General features: G+C 37.2%; 3 protein-coding genes across 4 annotated transcripts; 2 read left to right on the forward strand and 1 right to left on the reverse strand.

Moving 5' to 3' along the window:
* The first annotated feature begins 1,215 nt into the window (after window positions 1–1,215).
* Window positions 1,216–13,154, forward strand: LOC127808321 (DEAD-box ATP-dependent RNA helicase 39). Of its 2 annotated transcripts, XM_052346818.1 has the most exons (10): window positions 1,216–1,855; window positions 2,706–2,801; window positions 2,884–3,072; window positions 3,188–3,328; window positions 8,218–8,358; window positions 9,549–9,691; window positions 10,208–10,337; window positions 10,447–10,495; window positions 11,776–12,303; window positions 12,514–13,154. In XM_052346818.1, the coding sequence occupies exons 1-9, from the start codon at window positions 1,283–1,285 to the stop codon at window positions 12,261–12,263; spliced, it is 1,950 nt and encodes a 649-aa protein (XP_052202778.1). In that variant the 5' UTR covers window positions 1,216–1,282; the 3' UTR covers window positions 12,264–12,303; window positions 12,514–13,154. The 2 variants fall into 2 exon arrangements, with proteins under 2 accessions (XP_052202778.1, XP_052202777.1); XM_052346817.1 differs by lacking the exon at window positions 12,514–13,154 and having other exon boundaries at window positions 11,776–12,436.
* On the reverse strand, window positions 12,504–12,887 carry LOC127807716 (uncharacterized). The gene has a single exon (XM_052345755.1). The coding sequence runs from the start codon at window positions 12,885–12,887 to the stop codon at window positions 12,504–12,506; it is 384 nt and encodes a 127-aa protein (XP_052201715.1).
* A 588-nt stretch (window positions 13,155–13,742) lies between the features above and the next one.
* LOC127808150 (embryogenesis-like protein) lies at window positions 13,743–14,814 on the forward strand. Its single transcript, XM_052346555.1, has one exon. The coding sequence runs from the start codon at window positions 13,819–13,821 to the stop codon at window positions 14,308–14,310; it is 492 nt and encodes a 163-aa protein (XP_052202515.1). The 5' UTR covers window positions 13,743–13,818; the 3' UTR covers window positions 14,311–14,814.
* The last annotated feature ends 4,797 nt before the right edge of the window (window positions 14,815–19,611 follow it).

The raw sequence follows: 19,611 nt of genomic DNA on the forward strand, positions 1-19,611 counted from the left end.
GTAGTTGCTTGAGGTGTTGCCAAAAGAGCATCTGGGAAGGAAAGCCCAGTTTAAACTGTTACTGCTTGTATTGTCTTGAAATGGAAAAAGGAATATTATAGCAATGGATTAATTATTTTGTGGACCCATTAATTTGTACTCTTTTTTGTGGGATTTTATGGGTGTAGGGTTTGGAAGCAGAGTTGAATTCTTCTTCTTAAGCTGCCACGTTTGATGTGGAAACAACAGGCACTCCTTCACAGTGGTAGGCCCTCGTGACCTGGTCCTATGGGAACTGCTGGTTTATTAGTTCCAAAATGCTATTTGGGCACTGGGTTTCAACACTTTTTAAGTGTTCATGGTCAGTGTCTAAAAACCATTTCTGTAATTAATTTGGTGAAGTTTGGCACATAACACTTGAAAATAAAATAAAAATAATAAACAAAAACAACTTTGAATTTGTTTAAGGTTTAAACTGTGAATTAATTGAGTAAAAGTAATTTTTTAGGGCACCACCATTACTCTTTGAGTAAAGTTTTATTTGATTTAAGAACAACTTTACTAATGCATTAAAATTGATCTTTATTTCTTTATTTTTGACATTTTTAATTAGATAGAGAGCTAAAAAAATATTACTTAAATTTAACTTATTTATTTTAATTAGCATAAAAGAGTGCATCCTATAAAAGGACGCAAAAGCTTCTAAGAAAGCCACCAGTGATGTTTAAATAAAAAATATAAATCACAAGAGATTTAAAAATAATCAATATTCTTGTTGTAATTAAAAGACAATGATAAATTTATATATTAAAAATATCATCATCAAACTGTTTAGAGAGCGTAGAACAATCGCTAGGTGAATATTTCAATATTTAAGTCAGATATTTAAATTTATTTAAGATTTAAAAATAATATTAAAATTACTATCAAACGCCTATTTTTTTAGAACAAAACTATCTATATTACAAAAGAGTATAAGAATTTATAATGAGCATTATAGTATTTTGAAATTAATTAAGATTAGCATTATTATAAATTATATTTATTATTTTATATTATAGACTTACCGTTATAATTATGATATTTTATTTTTGTCTAAAAAATAACATATCTCGAATTTTTATTAAATTAAAAGGATTTTTAAATTTGTTTACGCCTTTTATTCGATTTCTGTTTAACAATTAAAAAACAGAATGATTTTAATTTTTTTTTCCCAAAAATCGAATCATAAACCCTAAAGGATCAGAGGGCTCGACGGCTCCAAACTCAGCAAGGAAACCAAGCAGGGGGAAGCTGCAGGAAAATGGGATTCAGATATGGTGGGGGAACCGGAAGAGCTCTTCTAAGCCTCTCGCTCTCGCCTTCAGTTTCAGTCCCAGCCCGATTCTCCGTCTCCTTCTCTCTTCTCTCTACACCCAAACGTTTCCCTCTCTTCAAACTGCCATCTCCGGCGCCGCCGCCGCCGCCTCCGCCGCCGACAAAACCTTTCATAGGCTTTAAGCCCCTATGCTCCGCCGCCGGCGCGACAGAGGAAGCATTGGAGCCTATAAAGCACTCTATCCTTCTGGAGAGGCTGAGAACCAGGCACCTCAGGGAGTCTTCGAAATCCACACAAACCAGGCCTCCGCCGGAGGCGGCTGCGGAGGCCGGTGATGGGTCGAGGAGGAAGAAGAAGAAAGGTGGGGCCCTGGCGTCGAGTTTTGAGGAACTGGGGTTGACTGAGGAGGTGATGGGGGCGTTGGAGGAAATGGGTATTTCGGTTCCTACTGAGATTCAGAGCATTGGGGTTCCTGCTGTGCTGCAGGGCCAGAGTGTGGTGTTGGGTTCTCACACTGGCTCTGGCAAGACCTTAGCCTATATGTTGCCACTTGTTCAGGTTATTCTGATTGCTTTCAATTCGTTCATTTAATGTCAATTGTTAGGACCGCATCGTAACCATTACACAAAATTCAAGAGAAAAAATGAAGGCAGAAATTTAACGAGTTTCGGCTCAATGCCTATATCTACTACGATTCCACAACAAGGGAATAATCTAATGAAACCGTAGTTTTGTATGAAGAAACTATAAAACTTTCTCAAAACACTGTTTTTGCCTGGATAAAACTTGAAATCATCCCTATCCTCACTACTGTGGAGGCCAAACACACTCTGGAAACTTTTTTTATTTGGTTGTGCCCCTATTCTAGACACACAAATTCAATAATCTGGCTATAGCATCTCACAGGTTATTGGTGTGAGCAATCAACAACCATACTATAAGGGGTTTATTTATGGGTGACGACTCTAATTGGGTAGAGTCTTCAATACCTACCTCTATCCCTACTCACAATAAGCTTGAATTTTATTTCAGAGACTTCATCTCCATTAGATTTGAATTTAAGGGGTTATCTAACATAATTCAACTGTTCATTTGATAAATTGTTGTCTGAATTCTGGGAATGCTGCAGATAGGTCTGTAAGTCTGGGTACACATGTTCAAGCAACAATCTTCTCAGATGTATCAACATCATCCATAACCATAAGGATTAGGGAAATTGAATTGCTTTCCGTTTTCCTTTTGACTGTTTGTTTGATTTTGGCAATTCATCTAATTTTGTATTCATTGTATCAGGTTACAATTGTGGATATGTAGGAGTGCAGCAACTTAATAGCTTTGTTGACACTGTTTTTACCCTTATATTTTTGATTGAGATGAAGAAAAGTCTAATAATGTGTTGAATTTGCAGTTACTGAGACAGGATGAAGCATTACACGGTATGATAATCAAGCCCAGACGTCCTCGAGCTGTTGTGCTATGCCCAACGAGGGAGCTGTCTGAGCAGGTTTTTGTCTTTTGAGGATTTTGGCCTCCTATATACTTTAAAATCTCATTCACGATTAAAAATACAAAATTGGGTGCTACAGGTGTTTCGTGTGGCAAAGTCTATCAGCCATCATGCACGATTCAGGTCTACCATGATAAGTGGTGGCGGCCGTTTAAGACCTCAGGAAGATTCACTGAACTCCCCAATTGACATGGTAGTGGGTACCCCTGGTCGAGTTCTTCAACATATTGAGGAGGGGAACATGGTTTATGGTGACATCAAGTACCTGGTGGGCATCTTACTAATACTATCTTCTTCTTTTTTTAATTTTAAATTTTCCCCACTACCATGTCATATTCACATGACAGTAACTCTTATAACACTACAGCACTAATATTTTACAGGTTTTGGATGAGGCAGATACCATGTTTGATCGTGGCTTTGGCCCTGATATTCACAAGTTTCTTGGCCCCTTGAAAAATCGTAAATTAAAACTGGATGATAAAGGATTTCAGACTATTTTGGTCTCTGCAACAATGACAAAGGTATACCACGCTACACCATCATAAATGGGTTTTTGAGATTCTCTCGTCATATTTCTTTGCATTCTCCTTTGGTTTCATGTTATGTGATAAGTGCCATTTTATTTTCTAATGGCATCTAGATGACTCCATTGGTGACCACTGGCCACCATGGGTTTTTAAAAAATGTGCAGTTCTGTGATTCTTTTTGTTTTGAACATTGTGTAGCAAACATTTGGGTTATAGAGAATGTACTTGTTTGCTGAGATGATGTGAAGTTCATGTTCAATTATTTCCTGTTGTTACGAGGAACAACTTCCTAATTATTTTGTGAAATTGCTTGATAATCATTGCAGTTCTGATTATTCACCCGTATTTACTTGTTTAAAAACCATGGGCTGTGCAATCACACAAGTTACATGTTTTTTTTTTTCCCTGAGGTTTTGTTACCGAGACCCAATTTGAGAGTTCTATGGGGCTGGTTGGTTTCCTTACACTTTCCAAGTTCTCCCACAATCCTTTAAGATCCTACTTAGCTTCTGCCACCTGCTTGCTTATAAAGAATTTAACACAAACTACCTCTAGGACATTGCTGCCTAATATTTAGACTATTTAGCCTGAGCAAAACATTATGGTGGGTCTAGTTGATTTAGAGGTGATCCTTGAAAGTGATGAAATCTAATGGAATGTTGCTTATTTTATTTTAGGGAGTCTTCTACTGTAAAGCATTTTTGAAGGATTTCACATTTGTTTTTAATTATACAGCAGTAAACCCATTCTATCCATGGTCTTAATATTCTTTTTTCATTGTTTTATATTTTTAAATTATAAACTATTATATCTATGTAAATTGTATAGTTTAATTTTATTTTTAAAATAAAATATTATGAATGAACACTAAAGAGAACCTTCTAATATTCATTTTATTTATGTTAGAATAATTTTATAAGATTTATTTTGATAGTATGCATTTTTTTCCCCCCCAAGCGGGAGACTTGGTAGCAACAATAAGGTTGCCTCTTTGTGACTAAAAGATCACTGGTTCGAGTTGTGGAAATAGCTTATTTGAAATGCAAGGCTAAGGTTATGTACAAGGACAGCCTTCCCCTTACCCTCACAGAACATGGGGGCTTGTGCATTGGGGTGAATGTAATGAAGATTTTACAATGGATGTGTTGCTGTTGCCATATAAGAAAAGATAAAATTAAAAATGAGGTTATTCTTAATTGGAATGGTTCTTATTGATGATGAGATGCATGAAACAAGATTAAGACAGTTTGATCATGTGAAAATAAAATTGATAGTATTGAAGAAAGCGAGAATCTTGCTAATAAGTTCAGGGGCATGGATGATATAAGGTGGAGGGAAGGGAATATGGATATGTGGCTTTTTAGTATTTTAGTTTTACTTTTTATATATACTAGGGATTCATTTTTTAAGCTGTAGAAAAAAAAATACCTATATTTGTAGTATCTATATCATATATTTACACCAATTGATGGCGGCAAATGGTTCTGCTTAGAACTTCTTTAGAAATTTTCTTTAGGAACTTCAAACTGTTTGTGTTCCATATGAACCTGAAGAGGAAATTGTGCTTTGCTGATAGAGTTATGGAGGAAGGTTAAGACGTTACCTTTTGTAGTGGAAGTCACTGAAGGAGAATGATCGCCTCTAGCTGCACAAATGCCCAGCCTCTAACGTATAATCCATGCGAACAACACTTGGACCCACCACGGGAGCAGCTTCTCTAGGATATCGTGGAGTGCTAGCTCAATGAAATGGTGGGATTTAGAGGGTAGAGGGCACACCTTGTGTATGGCCATGAGTCTCACTCTTCTAGGGTTTTTTTTTTCTCTTTTTTTCATTCTCTTCCAATTTGACACAAGAGTATAAATAGACTCTTGATGAAACCCTAGCTTGTGTGGGCTTAAGCCCATGTGTGTGGCTCCTCTTCCATTGGGCTTGGCTTTATTTAAACATTTTAAACTAGCCACTTATAACCCATATTAAACTCCTTAATCCAGCCCATTAACTAATAATTAGGGCTAATAAGCCACCAAACCCTAAAGCCCAATAAGGATCCATATCCAAATTAGGGTTTGCATCATTCTCGGGGACATTAAATGACTTTATTCTCATATTATTAGGATCATTATTTACATTAATCTCATTAACATTTAGGAAATTCTAGCTCTTACACTTAAGGTTTACTCACAAAACCTATCGATCTTGCAATTACCTCATCATGTTGTCCTATTGTGTGCGACCCATTAGGCTTCTACATATATTGGTAATGATTCTTTTTCCTAAAAGAATTATAAACCTTGAGTGGGATCTAGCAATCCATCAAGTCCCCCAATTAGTAGAAGGATCAAAAGCGATCACTAACCTTTCAGTGGAGGCTACCACCATGCATGTGTAATGGTATCCCTTTATCGATTTAAAGTGTCTCAACCAAACATAGGATTGGATTAGGTGTCACCTTTTCTAAGTTTGGTCTTGCTATCTTTGATATATCAAAATGATAACTTTAAGAGTATTTAATTTCAAATCCAATCTCAAATCAAATTTCCACCGTGCACAGATTTAACGGTTACCTTTTCATCAAAGGGGCCCAAGAGAAATTCTCCCATTAAGAGTCGATGAATCCTCTCTAGATCACTCACAACCTTCGTATGCTTCATGACATACTCAATCGCCGCGAAGTTCATGCCCTTTATTGGATGCTTTCATAACAGTCAAAGTATGCGAATCCACATACAAGATACTATGGTGACCACAAGTCAAAGGATGACTTTGCACAGTCGCTACCAAGGTTTCCATAAACACTTGTAAACCTTATGGAATCTCATGTTGGGTCATGTCCAGTGAACTTGTTCTCCAACAAACACCCATACACTTGCCTTGGATCCCACACCACCAACCTGTCATGTCCCTAATAGTAGTATAAGGGCAATATTGTAATAAGGATATAGTACTTGTTAGGCTTATAGTTGTATTGCACATGGGCAGATGATGGCTAGAGGATATAAATAAGCCATTGCTGTAAGAGAGTAGGCATACTTGAATTGATGAATTGAAATCTCTTATTTTCCTCTCTTGCAGTCTCTCAATCTCCCTCCAATTTCTCTCTAATCTCTCTCTTTCTTTCCCTCTCTGTTTTGTTCTCCCTAACTTCCTCCCATCTCTTCCGATCTAACTCCCCAATTACCTCCTAAACCTGTTATGAACTCTAGGTTCATGACACAACCTTGTAAGATTGGTTGTTGTCTTCCTTAAGACAGAGGCAACATGTATAACAATCTCGCATGCATCATTGATATTCCTTCTCAATGATACCTTGACTAGGGACAATCCTTTAAGGTGCTAATCTTTTGGTGTATGTGTGGAGTGCTCTTACAATTAAAGTAACACTTTAACCACTCTCCACAAGGTTAGTCCACGGGATTTCATCCTTAGGCATTTATATACAATTAAGTACAAAGGATGAATTGTACCTAATTTATTTTGTCATTGCAACAATCATTGTGCATTTGTCACCAAGCCACCACACTTGGTTCATGAAGCCTACACTGACTTAGGTCTTAGTATATCATTTATGAGTTCACCACACTTGGCTCATAGGGCATACACTAACAAATAGACCAATCCAAAATATTTGTGGCAGAATTTTAATTGTAAATACTGTCTAATATAGTAGAGGAATGCATGTTTATTTAGGCTAACTGTTGTTAACAATTAGTCTTGAGTGTATAGGGATTGATTTTGAAATCTCTAGGAGAGCCACATACATTTGCATTATATATATATATGTTTTATATTTACTCCAATTGATGGCGGCAATGATGCCTAAAACTTCTGTTGACTATAGGATCGATTATACACACAAGAACCCCACTTCTCACAACCTTATTACAACCAATAGAATAGAAATAGACTAGCTGATATTAGAGGAAATCAAATACAATAATAGAAAGTAAATGAGGCAGGAAACTTATCATAGTTCAGGCATAAAATGCCCTACATCCAGATTGCCGAAGACCTAACAGAATCTACTAGAAAGCAATAGGATACAACACTCCCTCTTGCACACTCTTGGCTATGGACAATAGTGTGCAAGAGGGAGCGAGCGCTTTGCTCTCTCTCAATTCTCTCTAGAGCCCGTGCAAGATTAAACGAAAAAGAATGAATGAATTCCCCCTAACTGAGACCTATCCTCCACTATTTATTAGAGATAGAGGCGGTTACAACAGGGGACTAAAATGCAAGTAAAAGAAATAATGGACTGGCGGTACTAACTTATAAAAGTTAGTTTCCGTTACATTTTAAACTCATAAAATATAAAATACAAAATTATTCAAAACTACATTTTAAAACCCTCTCCCGAGTATTGAATGCTAACTAATGCAAATCCTAACAACTTCATTAGTAATTTTCTTTAGGAACGCCAAATTCTTTGATTTCTCAATCATCCTAAAGAGGAACTGGTGTTTTGCTGGAGTAACTATGGATATTAACTCAAGGATAAGTAACACTGGGGCCAAACCAAAATAAAAAATTTTCATTGTCAAAACTGCCCAATGCAGTAAAAAGAATGCATGGTTTTGAAGCCTAACTGTTTACAAGTTGTTTGAGGTCAGAGGATCTGCTACTAGATAAAGGCATATGATCATATCTGTCGTAGCTCCATCTAAGCAACCATATAAGTTATATCTGACAGATTGATACCTTTTCTCAGATGAGGATATTAGATAATAGCTGCCCCTTCTGGGATGCAGCCAGTTTTTAGAAACATAATCTGATTACATGTGTTTTCCTGTTTACATCTGTTCATGGTTGTCATCTAATTACTTGCTTCTCTCTGGTTTTGGTTACATTGGTGTTGGAACATTAATGCATTCAATGTTTTGCAGGCAGTGCAAAAGCTGATTGATGAGGAGTTTGAAGGAATTGTACATCTGCGCACTTCAACATTGCATAAGAAGATTGCTTCTGCTCGCCATGATTTTATCAAACTGTCAGGTTCTGAGAACAAGCTGGAGGCATTGCTTCAGGTCTATTTCTGTTAAGCTCTGCAATTGTGCTATTCCTAATCAACAGTAACCAGTAACCATTCTTTTTATACTCGCTGGTAGGAAACAACAGTTTATAGGTAGAAATACAGATAAATATCTTTTTAATTTGAACTTGATGCTGACTTGAATTTATTTCTGAGTCTGCTTAGTACTCAGTCAAGTGGAGTATTCCGTGGAAGTTGGAATTTAGATTTTTTCCGCTTTTGATAGTTATTTGATCTAACCACAAGAGCAGATAAAAATTCAATATCTGTCCGTGTAAGCAATTTTGGAGTAGAATGACTTCTAACTGCCTTGTAAAACCTTGCAAGCAGAATGCTGTAAGTTCTAATATTTTGTATATTTATAGAAGTGAAGCTTGGAGAGCTAGAAAATTATGTAGCCAACCCCACATAGTTGGATTATAGGCTTGGTATGTTGTTAATGTTATTAGTAGTGGTGGTGTGTTGTAGAAGTGAAGTTCAATTGTGAAGAAGTATATACTCTCACATTTGGTCCTCTGCTTGATTGCTTTTTGTAGGATGGATACCTTGAACCTACAAACATAAATGTAAAGTCTACAAGAATGCTTTATTGTAGTATAATTCTTCAATCATGATTTTAACAGTGTTTAGCCTGAATTTTTCTTGCTGCATCATGTAGAAGTTGTAGTAACAGAGTAATTTGATGCAACTGATTCATCAGCCTGAGGACTAATCTACTCGTCATAAATTTGTAAATATCTGAATGTTCAGTCCTAAGCCTGATAAGGGAGACTGTTATTATTATTGTAAAATTACCCGTGCTGTTGTATTATTGCTAATCAAGAAAGTTGGGATGGGGGAGAAAACATTAAATTTGAAGCTGGAAGATATGGCCACAAGTAGGTATAGAGACCATGTTATTAGCTTCTTCAATCTAAAATCTGTTGGCCTTGAGGCCCTTCCAACTCTGGTTACCCAATGCATTAAGTGAACATTACAATTCCTGGATTTCCTAGTTTTACTTGTCCAAAAGAAAATATATCTTATTTTTCCCTATTGAGTTTAGAGAACTTTTGGACATAAGTAGCAATACAAAATTCTACTGCAAATATGGCCAGATTATATTATTGGGTTGTGTTGGTGTAACTTCCAGTTATTCTGAGAAATAATTACTTTCATTCTGGAATTTAATAATTCCCAGTACAGGTCCTTGAGCCAAGTTTAGCAAAGGGAAACAAAGTGATGGTGTTCTGCAACACATTGAATTCCAGTCGTGCTGTGGACCACTTCCTGAGTGAAAATCAAATCTCTACTGCTAATTATCATGGAGATGTTCCAGCAGAAAAGAGGTGAGATGTCTAAGATATTATCTTCTGTTTTGTATCTTTTATAGACATATTTTCCAGTGTATAATTTATGTTTCAGGCTTCAAGTGGATTGCTGCAATTTGTGGATGGCATTTGTGAATTACTTGTTTTGTATTTTAAGGTCAAAAATGATATCAGCCTATAGAATTATGAGTTCACATGTGAAAGCACATGTATTCTCTCTTAAAAAAAGAGGAAAGGCAAAAAAAAAATTATATAAATAAACAAAAAAGTGGAAGAAGCTCCAGATAATTGACGGCCCCCTTTTTTCGTAATATGTCAAACCCAATAAAGAACAAACCCTACTTTTGGGCTCCTAGGCTATGTCAAACCCAATAAAGAACAAACCCTACTTTTGGGCTCCTAGGCTCTCTCCACCTTTTATGTGATGCAAACAATTGATGGCTTAGGAATATATATCAGAGCTCACTCTATAGATATTCACTTAGTTTAATTGTTTTCCTTCATTCTTCAAAATTGCTCTATTCTCCTGAGCAGGGTTGAAAACCTCCAGAAGTTCAAGAGTGAGGCTGGAGATTGCCCCACGTTAGTCTGCACAGACTTGGCTGCTAGAGGACTGGACTTGGATGTGGATCATGTCATTATGTTCGATTTTCCTTTAAACTCTGTAAGCATTGTCTACGGTCACTTTTCTTGTGCATATTTGTATCATCTTGGATGCCAATGTCCTTTTCCTAGAATTGAAAATTGATCCCGCTTTATGTTTTTACTTGTAGATTGATTACCTCCATCGGACTGGGAGAACTGCTCGTATGGGTGCCAAAGGTATGTATCTGCTGCATTTGTTTACTTTGATAAATAAAGTGGAAAAAGGGAGACATTTGGTGATTAGAGGATTCTTTATAAATGATAAAAGATAAATTTGATCTTGGTTAATTGATTTTACCTCTTGTATGTTTAGCCAGAAGTGCCGAATGATGGCCTCTTAATCTAGTTGAATCCTTCATGTCAGGCTAAGTATGTTAATCTGTATGCTGATTGCTACCCCCATTTTAAGCACAAATTGGAATTTGCAACTCATATTTCAACTCTTAAGGATTTTTGTCCAACAAATACAGCTTGGCCAAATGATCCTTGCTTTTGGCTAGGGTTGCAATCGAGCTGAGCAGCTCAGCTTGGCTCGACAAACTAGAGCTCAAGCTCAAGCTTGAGTCGAGCCTGAAAGCTCAGCTCGAGCTCAAGCTTGGCTCGTCAATTCGGTTGATGAGCCGAGCTCGGGCTCACCACCACTAAAAGAGGAGGCTGTGCAGCGGCAGCAACGGAGGAAGGGGTGTGCAGCGGCGGCAGAGAGGGAGGATGCAGCAGTGGTCGACAGCAAGAGGCAAGGCAGCAGCGAGAGGGTCGGCGGCAAGAGGCGAGGCAGCAGCGAGAGGGTCAGCGGCAAGAGGCGAAGGGAAGAGGAACAAGCAAATGTAGATTGTTGGAGAAGAAGAGGAATAGACGGCCAAGGGAAGACAAGAGAGAGGAACAAGCAAAGATGGGTTTCTTGGAGAGAGAGACCCACTTAATAAATGATATTAATGATGATATGTATGTACATATGTTAAATAATATATTTATAAAATATATATCTAATATATACATATATTATCTAGCCATAAAATAATATATTTATAAAATTATGAATAAATTTATTAATGTATTTATAAACAAGCATGTTTTCATGAGCTAATCACAAACTTCTAATTGGGTCTACTCGCGAGCCTCTAATTGAGCTAGCTCGCAAGTTAACGAACCAAGCTTTACTGAACTCAAACTCGGCTCATTTAAAGCTCGGCTCGTTTATCTTATTGAACAAACTCGAACGAGTTTTTATCGAGTCGAACACCTAGCCGTTCATGAACGGCTCGGTTCATTTGGGACCCTACTTTTGGCCTTTGTGACTTCTATGGCAATTTGTTTTTTTGCTCCTTTTGACCATTCCTTTAGATTATTACAATCCACATAACGTTTTTACCTTATCAAAAGTTCACGCTACTTTTTATCAGAAGATGTGTTCATTTATCACCGTTATGTTCGTGAATCAAGATCCCTTATTTTAACAGGTAAAGTAACAAGTTTGGTTGCCAAGAAGGACCTGATTCTGGCGAGCCGGATTGAGGAGGCCATAATGAAGAATGAGAGCTTGGAATCCGTTACTGTAGACAATGTCAAGAGGGACATTGCCAGGGCCCACATAACTCAGCAGAAGAATTTGAAAGCCGTAAAAGTTTCAAACTGGAAAAGCAAGGTTAAAGCTGCACCGGTGAAATCATCCAGCGCCCATGGCAAAGGTTCATCTGCCAAAAAATTGTCAGGGACAAAATCGGGGAAAGTGTCTGCACCATCCAAATCTGCAAAAGCAGGTGTTAAACCAGTCAAGCCACTGAAATCTTCCAGTTCAAGTAGTTCAAAAAGGGCTTCTTCCGGTTCAAAAAGAACGACCAACAGCAGAAAGCCTGGTGTAGCAAAGACGACAACTTCAAAACTAAATGTGGTTGGGTTCAGGGGCCGGAGTTCTTCATCCAACAAGACTCGCAGAGCTTCAATTTAGGTGTGGCTGCAGATTTGGACTATTCGCTATAAAAAGCCTAGTAAGATCACGCTTACACAGTATTTCATCTTTAGATTGGTAGCTGTAGAGATTGTGCATTCCATTGTAATGGATTAGTTGTGAGATACATTTTCAGAAAGTCATGAATTTAATTCACCAAACAGAGATTCTGACATCGAACCCTCGGGAACTGTAAATCATCATTACATATCTTGAAATTCGATCACTCTGCTGTCTTCTTCATTTCCAGGTGAGAGCCCTGGAAGGCTTGGCCGGTGAAGCAACATTCCCGGCAGCATCATATATGATGACCCCAGAAAAATCCGGGAGCTGGCACTTGCCACCCATGAGAATGTTCCTCTGCCAAACCGACAGCTCGCTGCTCGGCATGCTTCCTTCGCCATTGCCAAAGTGGAACCCGGCAACCATCGCTTCGTTGTTGAGTTGTATGACGGGATCGTGGTTGCAGCCACGGCCGTAGCAGGGTCTCCAGCGACGCCACTTGAGCGAGTGAGAAGCGCACAGGAAGAGCGCGAAGGCGCACAGGAGGAGGCTTGCTGCGGCATAGGCGACTGCTTGGGGGATGCCTGATAGGTGGCGATGCACAAAAAATGGACGAGCCATGGAGAAATTCTGCAAGGCAGAGGGATTCTTTTGTGGATAGAAATCTGATTTTTGCAATCTTATAAGAGCAAATGGTAAATGGGGTGGTTGGATATGGCGGATTTGTTAAGGTATAGGTTTGTACAAGTACAGTGGTTTAGTGGTTTTGTTGAGGAAGAACCTCTCTCTCTCTACTCTACCCCCACACATGAAATATGCTGATGCTGGAGTGCTCAACCGTACCGTGGTACCATATTATTGTGTTGACGTGGCTCAATTATATGGTATCATGTACTTATATTTAGATCTTGAATGAACGATGTTAAAGGTGGCATCAACGCTCAGTTGAAATGGGAATGTTTTTACTATCTGAGTATATATAGTAACATATGATTAGATTATAATATTATGTTAATGCGATAACTTGGGATTCTATTTATGGTTATTGTTTTTTCAAATTTTTTTGGTCCAAACAAAAAGAAGGGCCTTATATATATTGTAAATTTATTTGACTTAATTTTTAAACAAAATATTATTTGTGAAAATATAAATCTCATTTTATAACCTTGCCATTTTAAGGTTATGGGTTTGAGATTTTGCACTTTGGCAAACCATGCTATTTTCTCCAATGGTCTCCTTCTATATGGTTCTTGTGTTTACTAATTAGCGTGGGAAGTTGTCATTGGCTTTGACCTTTGAGTTTCCTAAGTTAAGCGAGATTCGATTACTCATAAGTTGTCCCTGGCTTTGACACCTTCGACAGTATCCTAAGTTGTCATTGGCCCAGTTTGATAATAAATGGGCCTTTATTTGGGCCCAACGTGGCCCATTTTCCACATTGCAAGCTCACCTTCATAACCTTCTTAACTGCCATCTGGCCTTACGGACCATCGAGGGTTTCAGTTCGTTGCGGCACTGTTTTCCGTTTGTTCGTTCTCTCCCTCCTCTCAAAATGCTTCGTCTTTCAGCAAATTCGCTCTGCAAATGGCTCCCAGCCCGCCATTTTCGTCGATCCCCAATACCCAGATCTTCGTTTTCCTCGAAACCGATCACTACTCCAAATCAATTTCTTTCAGATTCCTTTTCACATCCAAACGCCAAGAAAGCCCTCCATTTTGTTCCACCAACAAGCTCAAACCCGTCGACCCAGTGCAGGATTGGCCAAACTCCGAGGCAATACAGTGTCGATACGAGCAAGGAGGTGGACACGATCAACCTGAAGTTCGCAGAGGCTAGAGAAGAGATCGAGGCAGCCATGGACTCCAAAGAAACCGTGTATTTCGATGAAGAAGCTGTGTGTGCTCGGGACGCAGTTAAAGAGGTGTTGGAAATGTACGAAGGGTTGTTGTCGAAGTTGCCTGAGAATGAAAAGGCGGCAATACAGAGGTCCATGGGGCTGAAAATCGAGCAGTTGAAGGCTGAACTTGAACAGTTGAATGATTAGTGAGCCTTTCGATTTATTGGTTCTGTTTTGTTTTGTAAGTTTGCGTAGTTGAGAACTTGAGATCGATATTAAGTAGTTGTTTACGAAAATGGTAATTTAGAGATAATGTACTAGAGAAGATGATGAGTAATTGTTGATCTTCGCTCATCGGTAGTGGAAACAAATTTTATGCCATAAGCTAATTTCATGGCTACTATATATGGACCAAATAAAGGTTTTCTTCGGCACTGTTTTGTATGAGAGATAGTGGGAGATTTGGCAGAGAATTTGGGGGTTATTCTCTCCTATTATGAGTGCTGCCCAATTTTCATCAAGAAGATGATTTGGGTGGTCTCTGGTCAATCGACCTGAATTTTTTAGGGAAGGTTCAAAGGGCATAGCTTCACCATTCTAAAAATGGTGGGGATTGGATTTGAAGCATTGTAGGTTCAAAATGTGGTGTCTGAACAATAGCCTCTGTTTTGGTGATATCCTTAACTTCTCCTAATTGTTTCATCTTGTTAATGTTGTTTTCCATGAGCTTGTTATACTTGATACTTGTTGATGGTTTGTGCCACTACTTTTATTAAGAGAAGACTTCTTGTATTATTATTCGTTATTGATTGATAGTGAAAAAGTTAAGTAGACGTCAGTCTGATGGTTTTTCCTTCTCACATTGAGGTTTTTCATGTAAATTCTTGTGTTCATTGCGTATGATTAATTCTCTGATTCAGGAAGTTGTCATCGTTTTATTGTTAGTTATATTGCTCCATCTTTTGGCTTGATTACCTCTTGATAGGCTCAATGAGGTGGAAGAATTGCTGACCATATCAATTGTATATTGTTGTATAATTCTCCATATTGCACATATTTAGCACTTAAAACCTCCATCCAAAAAAGACCTTGGCAACCTTGCTTTTGGAAGTATACATCTAATTCTTTCAACCATGTCCCATTCGTTTTTTTAACTATGTCATCCAATTGAGGTGTATCTGGAGGTGTCCTTTGATGTCGAATGTACAGCCTCCTATACTATTCACAAATAGTCCTGAATATTCATCCCCATTATCTGTTCTTATAAATTTGAGCTTCTTTCCAAGTTGTCTCTCAAATGAGATCTAAAACTGTTTTAACACATCCAACACTCAATTCTTTTTCTTCAAGGCATAAGATCCTATCTCCCTTGGGTGATCATCAATGAATATGACAAAAAAATAGCTAGAACTTCCATGTGTCTTGTTTTCATTGGTCTACACGCATCATAATGTACTAATCAAGTAAGCCATGCTTTTTGAAAGAAGGATGATTTTTGAAACACAATCTATTTTGTTTTCCTGCTAAGCAGTGAGAATACTCTTTCAAATGTACTATATAATTTGGATAGTAGTTTTTATTTTTTATTTTTTTATGTGATACCATTGTGATTCTCTTCCCACTCATGTGAACATGTTGGTTGTGCCATAACAATGTTGTCATTTTCAACTGCATTAGTAATGCCATTATAGGAACTTGCCTGCATTACGTGTAGTGATGGATGCTTCTTAGCTCTTGCCAAAATCAGTAAATCAATTGCAGACAATGAGCACAAGAATTTTCGTGGAAAACCTTGTCAATATGGGAAGAAAAAAGTAAACCATGAGACTGAAGTCCATCCAAATCTTCCAGTATCCATCAATAAAGGGTAATTTAAGAAGTCTTATCTGGACTAAACTAAAAGCATAAACTGTCAACAAATATCAAGGCTAATAAACCCTGGCAAACATCATCAATTAGATGAAACAATTAGGAGAAGAGATGAAGTGATATCGCCAAAATAGAGGCTGCTGTTTGGACTCCAGATTTTGAACCTATGGAACTCCAAATTCAATCCCCGTCATTCAGAATGTAAAGTTACTTCTATTGAACCTTCTCTCTAAATTTCAAGTTGACCGGACCACAAACTACTCCTGATCAGCAACCAGAAGGAAAACATACCAAGCCTTCAGCCCACTGTGGGGTCTGCTAAACTACTCCTAATTATCATTATGAAAAAAAAAAAAAGACAAGACTCAAAATGAAAGCCCCTCAAACTTTCTGCTGAATATTCCAACTTCTGCCGTATAAGAATGATGACAATCACATGTCTTAATCCCGTTAGGTGATGACAATTACATGCCTTAATCCCATCAAACTTCTGCTAAATCTTCAAATATCTTTCATATAAAAATGACAGACAATCACATGTCTTAAATCTATTAGGTGAGGTCAGGTCAAGTACATGAATATTAGATGCCCAACCATCTAGAGATGCCAGTGGGCCCACCTAGCCCAACTTGTGATGAACTTGGCTCAGCCTAACTTGTGATGAGCTTGGCCCGGTCCAACTCGTTACTACAATGAGCTAGGCTACTTAACTCAGCTCGCCATTTATAAAGGGTCAGGTTGAGCCCAACATTTTTGGGTCTATAGGCTGACCCAACTAAGGGCAAAGCTCGACTTGTGGGCTTGACCCGTTGGGGCCGACTGAACTTTGATTTTATAAAAAAATCAAATTGTAAATAATTCAATTTGAATTTGAATTTTTGATAGTTAATTTGATAACTCTAATACTTTAAAAATTAAATAAGCAATGTCACAAGTTCACAATAAAAATCAATAAATCTTAAATAATTTATATCTCATACACAATTTTACACTTTTTTACAGGAAAATTTATATTTCATACACAAAAGCTATAATCACTTTAAAAAAATTCTAAATATATAAATAAATATGTACCTCATACATAGCTGTTGGAGTTTGAATTCAATATGAAGTAATTTTTATAACTCTTAAATATTTATAAAATTAATAAAATATTAACAAAGTTTCAATTTTCAAACTTTTAACTTCTACATTCTAAATTTTTATTTTACAAGTAGAATTTGTATTTTTAAAAATATTTTTATATCTTAGATATTATTTAAATAAATATATTTTTAAAATTAATTTGAAACTGTTTTTAAAATGGGTTGGTCTGGTAGACTTTTGTTGAGTTCAGAACGTTAAGGCTTGCGAGTGTGGGCCTGACCCTGTTTTGCTTTGATGGGTCAGGCCTAGGCTTGGCTCGTCCATGAACAAGTCGGGCCCGGCCCAGCCTGTTTGACATCACTGCAACCGTCTTTATCTATGACTATAGCTTCTATAAAGTAATTAGATCTTATGTAATTTCTAAGGGTTCTCACCAAGTTTTCTTAGGCCTTTCTTTATATATATATATATATATATATATGAATTTGAAGTAATAGAAAACTCTGTTTAGGAAAGAGCAGTTAGTTCTTTCTTTTCTACACTGGATCTGTTTTGACCAATATTTGTTATGACTTAATGCAAGAACTTATTTGATTAGCTCCCCTGGATCTAAACCATCCTGGATATCATTCTCTTGCTATTTTCCTCCATCCACACGCACCTAGCATTTTTAAATCATGGCCATTATTCAGTTTTTCCTGTTCTTTCTTTTTTGTGATCATCTTTTTGATTTGAATGTTTCAGCGTTTTTCACTTGTCTTGCATGCACAGTTTCTTGAAATCCACTCGAACTGACCCTACTAGATGCTAGTTTTCTTCAGCTATGTCACTCGTATGGACAACTAACTCAGAATCTCTGGATGAATACTGGAACGGCGCAGCGTTTGATTTTTGCAGTCTCCCACTCATTGTTTCGAATTTCTTAGTCTTGTTTATGGTTGAAGCATGGAATGACTATTCCTCTTTGTTTGCTCTTAGACGTGTGCCTTTTTTTGGTCATGGAAGTTCAAAATATTCTTTTACAGTTTATGCATCAGGTTATTCATTTGATTGGAAATATGCACATGATTAAAGGGTAACTGCATAACAGCTGCTTATCTGGCAAGTACTTCATTGTCCGGGGAAATTCTATTTACGATCCACAAAATTGCTCTTCACAGCTCACACCCCCACCAAATCTTTCAATAATTTTAAAATACTTATTTTATCCCCACCGCCCACTCTCTCCTCCGATCACCCCTGATTGTTGGTCGCCGCCTCACATCTCTCTTTCTCTCCCGCACCATATACACACATACACACAGAAACACATACATACATATATATATATATACGCTATTGTTGGGTCGTTATGGCCGATCTACACACACAAATATATATATATATATATATATGTTTGTGTGTGTTTGTGTGTGTGTATGTGTATACGGTGTGGGAGAGAAAGAGAGACGCGAGGCAGCGGTCGACGATCAGGGGTGATCATAGGAGAGAGTGGATTGTGGGCTGTGGGGGGTAAAATAGGTATTTTAAAATTATTGGAGAATTTAGTGAGAGTGTGGACTGTGAAGAGTAATTTTGTGGGCTGCGGATAAAATTTTCCTATTCTCTGGCCTTTGGCTGTTAGGCAGATGAGGAATTCATCTGGGTTTTGGAGGACATTTTACTTCAATTTGTGGTGTATCTGTGGAGAAATAATATGCCACCTTTCTTCACAATCCCTGAAAAGTTAGGGATTCCAGGAGGCTGTATTATTTAGCTTGCTAGGATCCCTAGTCTCTTGTTATGTCTTTTAGTTGTCCTTCTTTCCTCTATTTTTATTTTTCTATTATACCATTTATTCATTTTTTCGAAGCCAAGCCTCACTTGCAATCGAAAGATTTAAGGCTGTTCCTTTACGATAGGTCATAGATTTGAGTTACAATAGCAAGTGTAAGATCAAATACCCTAAACTTTAATTTTTTTTTACAAAAGAAGAATAAGATTGTATGTAGAATCCTTTCTAACTCTTACAAAACGAGAAGTTTCATGCTGCGTGCATGTTAGATACGGACCTTTTGCACGTTTGCCACACAGTTCTTGCAATTGATGTGATAAAGTTTTTTTATTTCTTTTTTCTATTGCTTTGACTGCGGGAAAAAATTATTTTGCTTCGTTCAATGGCAATTTCATTATCACTTGCATGACAAAAAGATCATAATTTCCTTCATGGCTGAATCCCAGTTACATGCATGGTAGTTTGTAAACAATTTTAACAAACTACCCTCATAAATTAACATAGCATATAAAATTTATAATGGTTTTATTTTAAATTAACAATAGTTCATAGTAGTCTTACAGAATATTATTAAAATTAATAATAGCTTATAAGCAGATTTATCATTTCATTTCATTCTAAAATTTTGTATTTTTTAAATTATAATTTTCAAATGATAAGAGTGGAATAACCTTATTCGAATGGAATCTTATGTATTGAATTGATGTGGTGCATTAGTTGATGAGAAATGATTGATATACCGAACTATAATCTAAGTAAATTATTAGAATATTTATATT

Source organism: Diospyros lotus, chromosome 8 (genome assembly GCF_014633365.1).
Source record: "Diospyros lotus cultivar Yz01 chromosome 8, ASM1463336v1, whole genome shotgun sequence".
Lineage (NCBI taxonomy): Eukaryota > Viridiplantae > Streptophyta > Magnoliopsida > Ericales > Ebenaceae > Diospyros > Diospyros lotus.

What these genes read in the sequence shown, in the direction of transcription:
- LOC127808321 (XM_052346818.1), top strand. Translation starts at nt 1,283, where the DNA reads ATGGGATTCAGATATGGTGGGGGAACCGGAAGAGCTCTTCTAAGCCTC. An exon ending in ATGGTGACATCAAGTACCTG is followed by an intron (nt 3,073 to 3,187) that starts GTGGGCATCTTA and finishes AATATTTTACAG; the next exon opens with GTTTTGGATGAGGCAGATAC. An exon ending in GATGTTCCAGCAGAAAAGAG is followed by an intron (nt 9,692 to 10,207) that starts GTGAGATGTCTA and finishes TCTCCTGAGCAG; the next exon opens with GGTTGAAAACCTCCAGAAGT.
- LOC127807716 (XM_052345755.1), bottom strand. Translation starts at nt 12,887, where the DNA reads ATGGCTCGTCCATTTTTTGTGCATCGCCACCTATCAGGCATCCCCCAA.
- LOC127808150 (XM_052346555.1), top strand. Translation starts at nt 13,819, where the DNA reads ATGCTTCGTCTTTCAGCAAATTCGCTCTGCAAATGGCTCCCAGCCCGC.